The sequence below is a fragment of the Anopheles coustani genome, unplaced genomic scaffold (genome assembly GCF_943734705.1).
Source record: "Anopheles coustani unplaced genomic scaffold, idAnoCousDA_361_x.2 scaffold_12_ctg1, whole genome shotgun sequence".
Taxonomy (NCBI): Eukaryota; Metazoa; Arthropoda; class Insecta; order Diptera; family Culicidae; genus Anopheles; species Anopheles coustani.
Window position 1 is genome coordinate 657,578 of NW_026525384.1, and position 14,016 is coordinate 671,593.

At 39.4% G+C, this 14,016-nt stretch overlaps 1 protein-coding gene across 1 annotated transcript; it reads right to left on the reverse strand.

The window, feature by feature from the left end:
• Positions 1–2,223: 2,223 nt before the first annotated feature.
• LOC131271235 (sulfate transporter) lies at positions 2,224–7,597 on the reverse strand. The gene is made up of 6 exons (XM_058272635.1): positions 7,144–7,597; positions 6,876–6,988; positions 4,217–4,563; positions 4,045–4,155; positions 3,571–3,974; positions 2,224–3,508 (listed from the first exon to the last, which is right to left on the reverse strand). Exons 1-6 carry the CDS (start codon positions 7,176–7,178, stop codon positions 2,488–2,490), a joined length of 2,031 nt encoding a protein of 676 aa, XP_058128618.1. The 5' UTR covers positions 7,179–7,597; the 3' UTR covers positions 2,224–2,487.
• Between the last annotated feature and the right edge of the window lie 6,419 nt (positions 7,598–14,016).

Consider the following 14,016-nt stretch of genomic DNA (forward strand, 5'->3'; position numbering starts at 1 on the left):
CATCTACGATGCTATGCGAATAACGACAAAAACGAAAAACTGATACATAAATACATATCTCATTTAACATACATTATTTTTTATTTTTTAGTACGTTTACGGATAAACTTTTATTTTGAAAATTTATATTTTCATTTAATTTATTTTATACTTTACCGTATTACTTGAACAGCGAAAACAGGATTTATTATTTTATATGAAAATTGTCAATATATAATAAGTTAGTTGAGTCGGAGTGTTATAATTCATTATCAAACTTAAGAGCCCCGCTACACGACCCGAAAACTCAAAAACTTCTCGGCGAGAAGAGGAGAACAACCGAGAAGTTTACGTCAAAAACTTTTCAGCTCCGTGAGCTGAAAACTGCACCCGAGAAGTTTTTGGCAGCTAACCGAAAACTCAAATGCGTCAGAAGAAGAAGACGAAAAAGAAATAAATGTAAACATAACAAATCTCAAAAACAAAATAAACGAACATATGGTGATAAATTTACGTGTTTCTTTTGTAGTTACGGTTAGTTAATATTTTGTTATTTTATAGCTAGAATATCAATTATAAATTCACTATAGATCAGGGGTTCGCAAAGTCCGGCCCACCAACTGATTCCAAAATCTAAAAGTTTCAAAAAGTTTAATGATAAAGATTAAAATATTTTATTCTACCACTTTTTATGTAACTTGAGAACATCAAAATCTTCCTTCTTCATGCGAAGAAAGTTAATTATAGTTTCATTTGCTTGCTCTGCTACAGTATTGTCCAGCAAACGGTTGCCATCTTCTTGCCTCCGCACAATACGCCTGTTGCGTTGTTGCAAGTTTTGGGTACTCAACTCGATGACCCGCGATAGGGTAGTTAGCCACACTTCAACAGATTATCCATCTTTTACTTTTTGTGTGAATTGAAATAAGATCTTGTTTGCTTTGAAGGAAGATTTTTGAGTTAACTGAAAAATCAAAAACAAAAACCTCGTTGCGCCGCAAAGTTTTGAGTTTGCGGCTCGTGTAGCGTGGCTCACAGAATTGGTACCACAAAACGCGGCTACACGAACCGAGAAGATTTTGACGTAAACTTATACGGTTTTTGAGTTCTCGGTTGGAGTTTTCGGTTCGTGTAGCGGCCCGGTAAGGAAGGAGTAGAAATTCACTGCCTGTTACTGCAGGTTCGGGCGCAACTCGTTTTGCTTTGCTGTGAACAGGATCAGGATGTCCGAGTACCAATTATCAAGGAGTAAGAGTAGGACTGCATTCTGTTTTAACGTTTGCTATGAGCACTGAGGAAGTGCTCTCGTTCTACAGCATTGCTGCGAGAGAACACAACATGCGATCTCTCAATGTTACACAGCGCTCTCCCGGGAGAGCTGCTGAAGGAGACCAGCGCGCTATCAGTTCAAGTGTGCCAGAACGGGATCGCCAACGCAGTCATAATCTGGGAGCGAATTATGCGGGTGTTGCTAGCACACTCTTTCATTATTGATCTCCTATCGTTCATCTCTGTCCGATTAATATTTTGCGACATCCGGGAAGGTGAATGCATAAAAACTTTTTAATTTTAAAATAGAACGTCCCGCTAGGCAGCTCGAATTATCGGCCTAAAAACGTTCTACATGCAAACAAACGTCTGAGCAGTCGTTCTACTCACCATACAAAACTGCTCGATGTTTATTTCACGTAGGACGTTTTTTAGGACGATTTGTTCGAAATCGCCTAGCGGGATTTGTTCGCGCGTAGACGTTTTTAAGACGATATTTCGAGCTGCCTAGCGGGCAAAACTTTAATAGACGGGCGAAAACACTCGAACTTACCACACGTGGAATATCCAGAGGTTACATACATTTCGGAATATTCAGAGTCAACATAATCTATGAGTAAATCAATCATACTTACTGGTGCTCGCTTCAACAAATTGATCTTCCCAGTTCATTCATGCCACGTACCCTTAGCCAGGTCTTCTTCTTCTTCTCGGCGTAACGACCTCTTGGTCATGCCTGCCCGTTAAGGGCTTACGAGACTTGTTTCCCTGTTGTAGTACGTGGATAGTCAGTCCTCTCGTACAGGGGAGGATCCGGTCTCGGTTGGGATTCGAACCCACGCCGTCGAAGTGGTGAGCCCCGACGCTCATGGGCCGATTTTCTAACCGGCGCTACCGCTCGGCTGTCGCGGACCCCCTTAGCCAGGTGTTATTTGTAATTCTCAATTATTTGTTCTTTCTAAACTGATTCATAAATTCAAGTTTTTACCAAGGACATCAAAAAATGTTCACTTAAAATCCTATTACATTTTTCTGCTGTGGGTGATCTCTTCCTATACGTTAAGTGTGCTCTTCCCTTCCGCCAAACCAAACGTATTTTATAACTACAGTCGGTAATCATTGCAAACATGCTCTATCTTGATTTTTCATAGAGAAGGCACACAGATTGGTTTTTCATTGAAAAACTATTTTAATATAAATGTTATTGTACAACATAAACATTACTTTCAGATAAGATTGCTATACAGCCGAAATTTCTCCCTGTGCATGTATTACAGCATCATGTATGGTGGGAAATATAAGGAAACCTCCTTCTCCTATCGATTCTGCATGCAATAGCGCATCGTAGACGCAATCAGCGGGAGTAGCAAGCAGTAGGTCGACGTTGATTTTCTCTAATTGTTGTTTGACCTCTGTAAGCATTTTGCAAGCCGCAGTATCAACGTGAGGTACACTACTCAAATCTATAATTACCGTTTTAGTTGACTCTAAGCTAGTAGATTCTCCGTTGTAGCGCGGAATCAACGATGGATTGTAACGTTGAAGGATTTTCGTTTTTTTGTACAATGCTTTTTTGAAATTAGTTTTGTTCGCAAAATTTATTGCTCCAGTAAATTTGAAGATTTTTATGTGCGGTAGCTCTTCCGCCCGCTGGTGACTACCAATGTCAACATAAATTGCGGTATCTGGTACTGTTCCAAGGACACTGTAGTATGTCCTCCAGCCTTTGACGTAAAGTGCAAGTAATGAGAATGCTGCGCCGATTAGCAGCCCTACATCTATGTCGATGATAACTACTGATAGAAACGTAACACACCACACGAAAAGTTCTAAGCTTCCCTCTCGTTGGAATTTTTTTATATGATATACTTGTATAAGCATACCCTTTAAAGCAACAACAATAATTGCCGCTAACACGCATCGTGGGAGACTTTCGAAATAAGGTCCAACCCAAAGTAAAACTACTAGCATTATCATGGAAGAAAAAACGGCGGCTATTTGAGTTTTCCCCCCAGTTTGGTGCTGAATCAACGATCGAGACAGTGAACAAGCGGTTGGGATGCATGAAAACATTGATCCAATCACATTTGTAACTCCTAGGGCTACTAATTCTTGATTAGGGCGCACCTCATAGTTATCCTTCTGAGCAAAAATCATTCCCATGGACATGACAATTGAATACCCTACGATCGTTACAGCTATACTGTCAACGGCAACAGCTTTGATTAATGCAAGCGGAGGAAATTGAGGTGCTGGAAGGCTAGAACATAAAAATAAGATTAATATTATAATACACTACCTCCATTGAACATTCATACATACCCGGTTGGTATGGATCCAACTAATCCAACGCCAAAATCAGGACCAAGTCTTATCAGATACGATACTACTGTGCCTCCAACGACAGCCATTAGTTCTGCCGGTACTGGAAATCGACACTTAGTAGAGAGCCAAGGTTTGAGATATTCGTTCATGAAAATCATAAAAAAAATAACGACCAGGGACGTGTACACAGCTGTCAGATTGGCATTTGGAACTTGATCGAAGATATCTCTTAACGACAGAATAACTTTGAAAGCTCCCTTATAGCGAGGAATAGAAACTCCTAGTAGATCCTTGAGTTGACTGACCATAACGTGCACGGCAGCTGCTGTTGTAAAACCACTGACTAACGGTTCGCTTAGTAATGAAGATAGCATACCTAACCGTGCTGCACTCATGGCAAACTTTAATAAATTAAATAAAACATGTAAAATTGGCAGGTTATTTATAAATATCTCAATAAAGCATACTCACATAAATTATCCCAGCTACGAATGAAACAGCCGTTGCCACTTGGATAGGTGTGTATACCGCTTCTGCTATAGGATCTATCGCAGGATCTATTGCGCCAACAGTTTCATTGAGCTGCAATAAGTCATTAATTTGTATAATTGTTACGGAGAACGATAGACTTCAACAATCATACCGCTAACGTAGGAACAAACGTCGCGTAAGTTGCCACGATTTTGGCAGTCATTAAACTTGTCACAGCAAATGTTCCCATCGAAATGTGGCGCGATGTGCCCATCACGGCATAAACGAGTGAATGGAAAAAAGCCATGTACAGACCCACGTTAGCGGCAACACCTGCAAGTATTCCGTAGGCCATTCCTTGTGGTATTTGCAGAACGGCTACTGTCAGTCCAGCAGTCATATCACTGAAGAGATCGTGTTTAAGAGAATATTTCGGAAGCCATTGTATGATTGGGAAAAACGCCTTAAGAGTAGAAATACATCGAAAATCTCGAACAGAAGATCCAATTGAGTCGATGGCTAAAAAAAAAAGAAAAATACAATAAATTATGTGCCCTGTAATGCCACTTGAATAATGTTCTGGAACATTTATATGGTTAACAAAATTTATGAATGTTTCGTATTCTTGGCGTAACGACCTCTTGGTCATGCCTGCCCATTAAGGGGTTACGAGTCTTGTTTTCCCTGTTGTACGTGAATAGTCAGTCCTCTCGTACAGGGGAGGGGGCTCGGTCTCGGTTGGGATTCGAACCCACGCCGTCGAGAGGTGGTGAGAATCCCGGCGCTCATGGGCCGATATTCTAACCGGCGCTACCGCACGGCTGGCGCGACCCCCTGCTGCTTAAATACAACATGAATGAATGCTTAAATACAACAATTTGTATCCTTTGGGAAGCCTAGTCTTTGTTCTTTTTTCGAAAATTGTTGTTTATTAAACCAATGTTACAATCAAATTTTATCAAAAATGATAGCAATAAACAAATTATTAATGAAAACAGAGTAGAAGTCAACGTGTTAAACGGTTACCAAAAGAACCGACCATTGCTGGCTATTGCATTCTGAGGAGGCGGTACCAAGATAGTCTGATGGCTTGGAAGGAATTCAGTATGAGACGGTATGGAGAAATTTAACTTGTTTGTAAAATATACGCTGCGTTTGCGCAATACGTTCCTTATTGTAGAAAACAACAACAACCGGCATATAGAAAACTTGAACATTAAAAGAGACAATTGTGAAAAAATTATTTTGTTTGTGGGATGAACCTGTATAGTTAGTCATACCAATTACCAAGTAAATAAATAAATAAATTACATGCATCGGAAATGTGCATCTGAACTTCATCACCCACACCAAATTTCTGTACGCGTAGAAGTAAGCCTATTTTGGAAAACAACAAGAACTGGAAGCTCATATATATATAAGCCTTATCAGTCATTATTATTAGTATGTGGCACGACATCACCTAGTGGAAATAAGGCCTTTCTCCGAAGAGAGTTTCTGTGACCGAAAGACGGTATATTATTATAGATCAGTGGTCAGCCGGTCATAATACCGGATAATGCCAGACTCGAGATTCGTCGTGATGCACAGGTAACCTCATATATCAGTCATTATGTGTACAAAAAAAAAAAAAACAGTTGTGAATGTAACGTAGTCCTTTTTTAACAATGGATGCGTAGTTTTCACAGCGAACAACTACATTGGTTGGCAATGGTTTTGTCTCACAAGTTTTCGTAGAAACGCCGGCCTACCTAACGGGCTCTGTCGGTCCGAGCAGACCGACGCCGGCTTACGGGAAAGAACACTGTCGGCCCCACGGGACCGACGTAGCGCTTAACGTGTTTACCAAGGTTTCTCACAATGCTGTTGTCTACTGAAAACTTCCCATAATAATTTCAAATCGTTCATTTGTATCGATAATAATCAATAAACAAGCTTATTCCGTTTTTTTCTTCAAAAACACACCCACACTAACGAGAGTGATCTGTAGCAACCTGTACCTTTTTGATTACGTGAAAAATAGACTGGCTCCCCAATTGCGCTCGTTTTTGTTATTTAAATTTGCTCGGCAAATTAACATTATACGACGAAAATTGCTTTCAAATGTGCCTTGCATGGGCCCCATTAACTCATTGTTTACTTATATTGCGTAAGATATGCTAAGTATGAAACTATGAAAATGGGAAAACAATCTTATTGCAATGCTAATAACATGTAGCTAAATTGTGAATAAAAAAATATGTCAACCACGATAATTTTGTTGCTGGCGATAACGCTCAATATCTAGTGATCATAATTTTCAACCATGTCAAGCAACTGTCCAACTCGAGCTTGAGTAGTAAGACTAGATTAATCGAATAATGTATTTTGGATAATCAGCGAATTAACACTCTGACGGCCGGCTACATCTATAGATGTAATGGCTCCGCTTCAGTTTGCATCCTATCACATCATTTTGATGTGCTGTCAACGCTGTCACCAGACACGCACCACAGACTACTGAATGTAAACAAATATCAAATGGAAAGTAAACAAATTCCACAGGGCGCGTTGCTGTTCGTTCGTAAATTCTAATAAAGATTGAAAAAGAATTATCAAACAGGGCGGCCAGATACGGAGGAACTAGTGCAAACGCGCCGGTCGGAAAGCGTTGTGACACCGTGAATTTGGCGGCCGTCAAAGTGGGGGCCAGGGTACAATTTTTCCATAGTGTAGCTACTACTCTGTTGCAGGCATTATCATAATTCATCTAAATCTTCTTATCATTCGTGCGACAGAAAACACGAAAGCTAAATACTGTACTGTATAATACTACTGCTAATTGCACTTACCAGTTGGTTTAAGACGTTCGTACTGAGACAGCTGATTAAAAGCCTCCTGATGAAGACATTGCCTAGACACGAGATAGGACAGTTCACTGTATTGTGGTGTTTCCTTTGATGTTCTTTCACGAAGCCATTGAAGTTTTCGTGTCGGTCGGAAGAGGAATAAATAAAGGGAAAAATTAAACAACAATTTGAACTGGCCCCGGTTTCGTCTTGCGTTATTCTTTTGCTATAGCAAAGGTAGCCAAACTGGGAAACTGTAATTAACACAAACCTGCCATCTTCAAGTGGCGTCTTCTGATTGATCATACTGTTACCAACCGCTCCGCTTAGGTGTCTTAGATTGGTGTAACTTTCGTTGTGAATAAATAACGTGAATAACCACAAAGTAGATTGAGGTTCACTACATTCAAACAGTCAAATGATAATAACAATGATTTCTTTACACACGAGGTAGTGGTAGTTTACTTTTAACACTTGCATAACACTCTGGTTCATATGCGATGCGATTGACCATGGAAATGACAGATTACATTTCTCGGTTACTGATAACTATTGTTATTGCTCCGATGCTAGTGCGTTTTGAGAATCCTTACAAAATTCATTGGTTCTTCGTGTTCGAACACTAACACCAGCACTATCAACACAAAAAAGCACCGGTGACCAGTGTCTCTTCGGTTCGGCTGTTAGGACGGCCTTTAGCGAATAACTGCAGCAGCGCGCTATTAGCCACTTGCACGATCGACAGTCACAAGCGTTCTGAAAGTACATTAAACCTGATCAGTTGTGAGCACTTCTTGACTGTCGGACTCCGACACCAACTTATTCACACATAGAAATGTGTGTTCTGTAAATACATCTGAAACCACGATAAAGAGAAAGAAAATGTGAAGTCTCTTTGTGACATACAAAAAGGGAGAGCGACGAAGAGAGCGAGCGCAAAATGGAAAAAAGAAAATGAGTAAAAATTAAACGAAGCGCATCGCTTCCCCCCTAGGGAATTGATTAACCACATAGTTGATACAACGCGCTTCGCTTAAGTCTGCGCTCGCGATGCGGCTAATCGATTCCACGGTTCCTAAAAGTGCGATAAGGCTTCGGATCCCTCGGTATTTTCGGTCGCAATACAATTATGGAATATTATAGTTGTTTTTATCACAATTGGCACCGTTTACATGTTGCCGACGTTTTAATTTTGGCGTCAACAGAATTAAAACATTTTTACTAGACACTACAAATTGTGTTATTACTCCACGAGATTGTACATGTCGTACGAAGTTGGATGGAGGAAGCTATTCAATAGCAGTTGTCAACCTCTAACGTTGGCGTTAACAAACTACCTTGCACTTGGTTTGTGCTTGCCGGCGTACAGGTTTCAGCTGATTCGGTCACGCTGTTAGTTACGTACAGTGGGCGACCTTAGCAGCGCGCCAAGTCCTCTCAAAGACGATCTTTATCGCAAATTTATATGCACATGGTGATGAATCAATCGAACGATTGTCGCGTGTCTAGGTAAAACCTAATGTAATCGACGTACAATGTCAATACATGAACTGGAAGAAGGTCGATCGACGAGCTGGGGAATGTCCAAATTTAACGGTCTGTTTGCTTTTGACGGTTATCAGTTACATACAAAGATGGATATAAAAACGTGTAAGACTAATTAGCTTATTTTGAATCCAACTTCGGTCTCAACACTTCAAGGTGTTGTTCCTTTGGCAGCAAAGCATTTTTTTCTTCATTTCTAACAACCTAGGAATGGGGTTGACAAAAAAACCTTAGATATATAAAACTCAGTTCTGATTACCTTACGTTAGTTAATTTACGGGCATTGCAGTGAACAATAGGGAAAAGTCGAGCAATATCCACTGTTGGGGTATACTTTACCGGTGGTTACGGTTGGGTTAAAAATATATTGGTTGAGCAAATTCGTTTAATAGCGTTTTTCATAGATTGTACGAAAATTGTACCGATCTACATTTGCGTTTAAAAGATAACTAGGTAAAATCAATTAAGGCTGAAATCAATTTAGATTGCGGCATCGAAGCAGTTTGTTAAGCCTTACGGCTAGTGCTATTTCAGTCCAGGTTTTCAACTACACGTAGAAAAGAGTGTGTTTAAAAAATACGTATAAGCTAGCTTTTATGGTGCCATATAAAAGCATATTATAAAAAATTAGTTTGTTCGTTTCGCTCAAGAGTAGCAAACTTTTCACCTTCTTCTGGGGGAAAGGAAAATGTAGGCGCCTCGCAATTGCAGTTCACAGTGCTTATTCTGCATCGGTGTAGTTGAATATTGAAAAACAATACTTATTCATAATCTGAAAAGTCGACCAAAAACCCAAGATCAATAACAAATGCTTAATCACCACGTTGAAGCAATCAATTGGGGCCATTTTCAATAATCAATGGTACCGGTAGAATATACCAATTAGCATAACCAATACTGTTTTCCGATATCAATGTACTGCTTTAGCTGGTGTACCATCACTTTTATACTCTTTATTGATTTGTACTGTTTATTGTGTATTGACACTTTGACTTCTCTTGATTTACAATTTGATTGAGCGTTCTCAAGCCGGCCATTCGTCTTGGCAACAAATAATAGCCAATAGTAAGTCTAAGCACCGTATTCTTTCGCAAGTGAGAGCCCGTTCTCATTCGAAGGTAGGGATGCCATCGACTAAAAACTACAGAATCTCAGTCCGGAGAATATAGAATATTACTCGCAAGGTCAAGGCTACTGGACGGGGGAGATCGTTTCTTTCGGGCTGTTGTTAATGGATAATGGGGTTTTTTTTTACTTTTATGGTGATGATTCCGCCAGTATGCTTGAGATAGTTAATTGAACTAGATTGGCATATGTCCATGACTGATTTTGAATAACGCACCATACGGTAGAGGCCACCCATGGTTCCCCCAGAGGATTTCCCAACTGTCAATCAGAAAAGGCGATCAACCATCTGCTTCTTATGAAACAAAATGTTTCAATGAAATCAATTCATCTGTCTATACAGTGTCAGATCTGTTTCGGTAAGATCACAGGCAATGTATCAATTAAGTTTTGACTGACATGACTTCCATTACTGATAGCATGCGATACGTGTCACAGGGCAGTGGCTATCAAATATGATAACCCACCTGTATGATGTTGGCAATTAGTACGATAGGAATCAATATCCTACAAAACCGTAGGGACACATTTCTCTTTTTATAGTTCAAGTTCATGAGACTAAGAAAAACTGATTAAAACTGTACTAAGTAAAATAATTAATTTCATTGAACTATGATTTTAGGTACATTGGATGGAAACTACGCATCGATGCGGTTCAAACTGAGGCGTACTATTTTGTTATGTGCCACGACATTCCCTAGTGGGATAAGAGCCCCCTCTGAGGAAAGTTACAGATTTGTCGAAAAGATCGGTTGTCTGCCGTTCGTAGTATTGGGTGCCAAAAACGGTTGCAAAAAACATCAACGAAAAATTAAACAAAATTCTTCAAACCAGTTATTATCTTAAAAGCATGAAGTGCCATGGTTGATAATCATAACAAGAATTGCTGATTAGATATATAATGTAATCAATCGTCATGGATGACGGGGACAGTTAGTACATCAAATAAAAAAAATATTTAGGGGGAAAATACCATATTTGAAAACATCCCACTATGTATTTAAGATCATCTGGTAAACTGGATCTCATGAAAATCAAAATGATCAGAAACCATTGTGTCCGCAAAACCTCTCGGTCTAATGGAACACCCTTTACCTTTGAGAAAACACTGATTTAAGGTAAAGGGAACTGTTTGTTGCTTATGAAATTTGTTCTGATGATTTGATAAAAGTGAAGACAGATTCATGACTTGACATTGATACGAACCGATGCATCGATATAAATATAGGCGGGCTTTTGGTTTTAAGTGCAGTAAACTTTGTTTTTGAGAGACACATTCTCTCTTTATACTCGGCCATTGCGTTTGACGGCTCCACTCGTATATTTCACTTTATTTATTTATTACAACCGGGAAAATGTTTAGTCTTCTAACTGGGTAACAGTGGCAAAATCATCATGCTTTCTCGTGGGTACTACAGTCAATTCTACAGTCAATGACTGGTACTATGGCGATCGACAGTTCATGTTATGCTATTGATCACATTGCAGACACAAACTGGTTGTAGATCGTTGATTCTTATGTTGTTTAATGAACCGAATGTTTCTTTACTTTATTTCTGTCACTCTGGAAACCCGTCCACTTTTCATTTACCATCAAACATCATCTGTCAGGCGGGTTGAGTAACACTTAAAATTTATTTGTTATTTTTAACACACACATATAAGAATCTATCTACCCGAATATTGATTCAGTTTTCACTGGTTAAACTTGTATACACCGTGCACATTAAGAAAAATTCAAGTAATAATTAGCTTATTTTTGTGATATCTTCACCGTTTGAGAGTAAAATGCGACAATTAATACTCCATAGGGTAGCACCTGATAGCACAACAATCTCAACCAAAGTGACAGATAAAGCGCTTGCGCATTAGTGCCGAAGTATTCCAAGAAAAATCTTATTTGAAATAAACGCAGCCCAACGAGCGTAGCTCCTACCAACTGCAATTCGTTTTTATTTCCAAAGTTGCTTGAATGTATATGCTTGATTAGAATATTCAAATTGTAATTTAACCGATATGTAGTAGCAGGCTCCTTGTTTCAGAAAGCACTTGAAACAGAAGATCCTAGATTGGGTGAATTGCAAAAATGTTGTCGTTGACTTGTAGATTATCAAGTTAGATAACGCAATAATCTCGGCTTACAGAGGGTAAAGACAGCAAAGTTTCTGAGGATGGGTTGTACGATCGCGCGCTTCATGTTTATTTGTTACACACCGGATGTAAAAAGCAGGTAAAGCTCTCAGTGCAAGGATCCCTAACAAAAAGGGATGTTCTTGTTAACATGACCCTGAAGCTAAAATCAAAAGGTTTGTAAAGATGGTTGATAAATCTCGATTTTTAAACCCTAGTATTTTTTATCAATTTTTTATTTTCTCTACGACATATTGAGGTTTTAAAGGGATTTTTTTTCTATGCAATCCTGCATGGCCTGGTAGGGTGCAATACTAGCTCATACAGGCATGAAGTCAGAATCGCATGAGGCATGCAACTGTAATTGCGAAGTTGTGAAGTAATTTTCTTAATGTCGCTGTAAATTTTCATTTTCCCTTATTTTATGTAAAATATTTTTAAATAAAATAATTATCCATTCTGATATGTGAAGGTTTATTCTATACATTCCGTAAATTAAAACTAAAGCTGCAAAAATAAGGATTATTAGGGATTATTTCCAAGATTTTTGGTAAAAGAGTAAATGAGGCCCCGGGCTAGATTCTCCTCTTCCTGCTGGTTCACATTAAGCGCCTGAAGCTATGCAAAGCGCGACACATGCATTCGTTTCGAATTTTTGAACGCTAACGGTTCGCTTAAAAGAACATAACGGTTTAAACTAATCACCCAGTGGAGGTTTAATGCGGGTCAATATACTTTTACATGTTAAGTTGCTAGTAAGTAAACTATACCACACATGATGGACAGCATGAAACAATGAGTTTAGCCGAAGAAATGATTTGGAAACGGCGGCGCGCCCGCAGCGAGCGAAGCGAGCGGACTGCGCTAGGTCTACCGAAAAAGAGAGTTTGTTATAGTTTTGAGAAATAAGGGGGCCCGTGGGCCCCCCTCATACCGCACCATTAGGTTGATTGCGTAGCCGAAATTAACGATACAAACTACGTTTCAAATACTCGTAGGTTGAATTTAACGAATTAATGTATCACCAATTGCATACATTCAGTTTAAACGTCAACAAGAGGTGTAGCCACGATCGAAAAAATGGCGGCCGGGGCCTCATTTACTCTTTTACCCAATTCATTAGTATAAACATTGTTTTATGAATGAGTTAGTCATGCCATAAAATCACTTATGAAAAGTCGGATTTAGGTTACTCTATCTTCTTCTTCTTGGCGTAACGACCTCATGCCTACCCGTTAAGGGCTTACGAGACTTGTTTCCCTGTTGTACGTGGATAGTCAGTCCTCTCGTACAGAGGTGGGTCCGGTCTCGGTTGGGATTCGAACCCACGCCGTCGAGGTGGTGAGCCCCGGCGCTCATGGGCCGATTTTCTAACCGGCGCTACCGCTCGGCTGTCGCGGACCCCCCACGCGGATAGAGGTTACTCTATCACCAGCAGTAAATTTGCAATCTATTGGAACTATGTTGATGTGCTATTATTTTAAACACTTGAATCTACAAAGCGTCAAATAATTAAGAATGTTTTCCAATTCTTCTTAATGATGTAAGTTTTCTCAACACTGCTTTAGAATCTTTTAGGTTTCTTCCTGAATTATCATTCTTTCAAAGAAACGGTTCATTGTAAATTGTGATGAACCGGTTATTTTGAAAAGTTTCAAAGCAAAACTGAAATCGTTTTTTCGAAATCGAAATTTGTAAAATTTCCGTTAAATTGTTAAGTGATGCGTCCAAAAAAAACAGCATTATTTCTAGAAAATTGTTACTATTCGTAGAAAGAACAGTAACATTTTTATTATGTGGCACGACATCCCCTAGTGGAACAAGACCTTTCTCCGAAGAGAGTTTCTATGACCGAAAGACGGTATATGCTGACGGTGGTGGCTGACCGGATCGGGTTCGTAATACCGGAGAGTGCCTAGATTCGGGATTCGATTCCAAAACTGTGGCGTGGTGTTTCCTTGCGCTACCGCTGCATCATGGGCACCCCTGAACGCAACGTTAGCCCTTTGACTAAACAATTTGTCTCTGAAATCGCTTCGAAGATATTGAGAACATTAGGTGATACATGAGCCCCGGTGGAAGGCTTCCCAAGCAACGTTGGCCCAACGAAACCTTAAAGCCGCCTAGGTTATTTGTCTTTCTTAGAGGTCTTAAGGACTGGCTCTTAAATAATTTATTATGATATCTATTAAGTTTTTTTTTGTAGACATACAGACCAGTTTTGAAGGTTATTGCCGTGTTACGATCACGATGATGGTTATATTAATTTTCGGTATAATGATGGAAAATAACTAAATATTCCCAATAGAAGTCCTCTCTTAGAGAGGAGTGTTTGATCTGGATT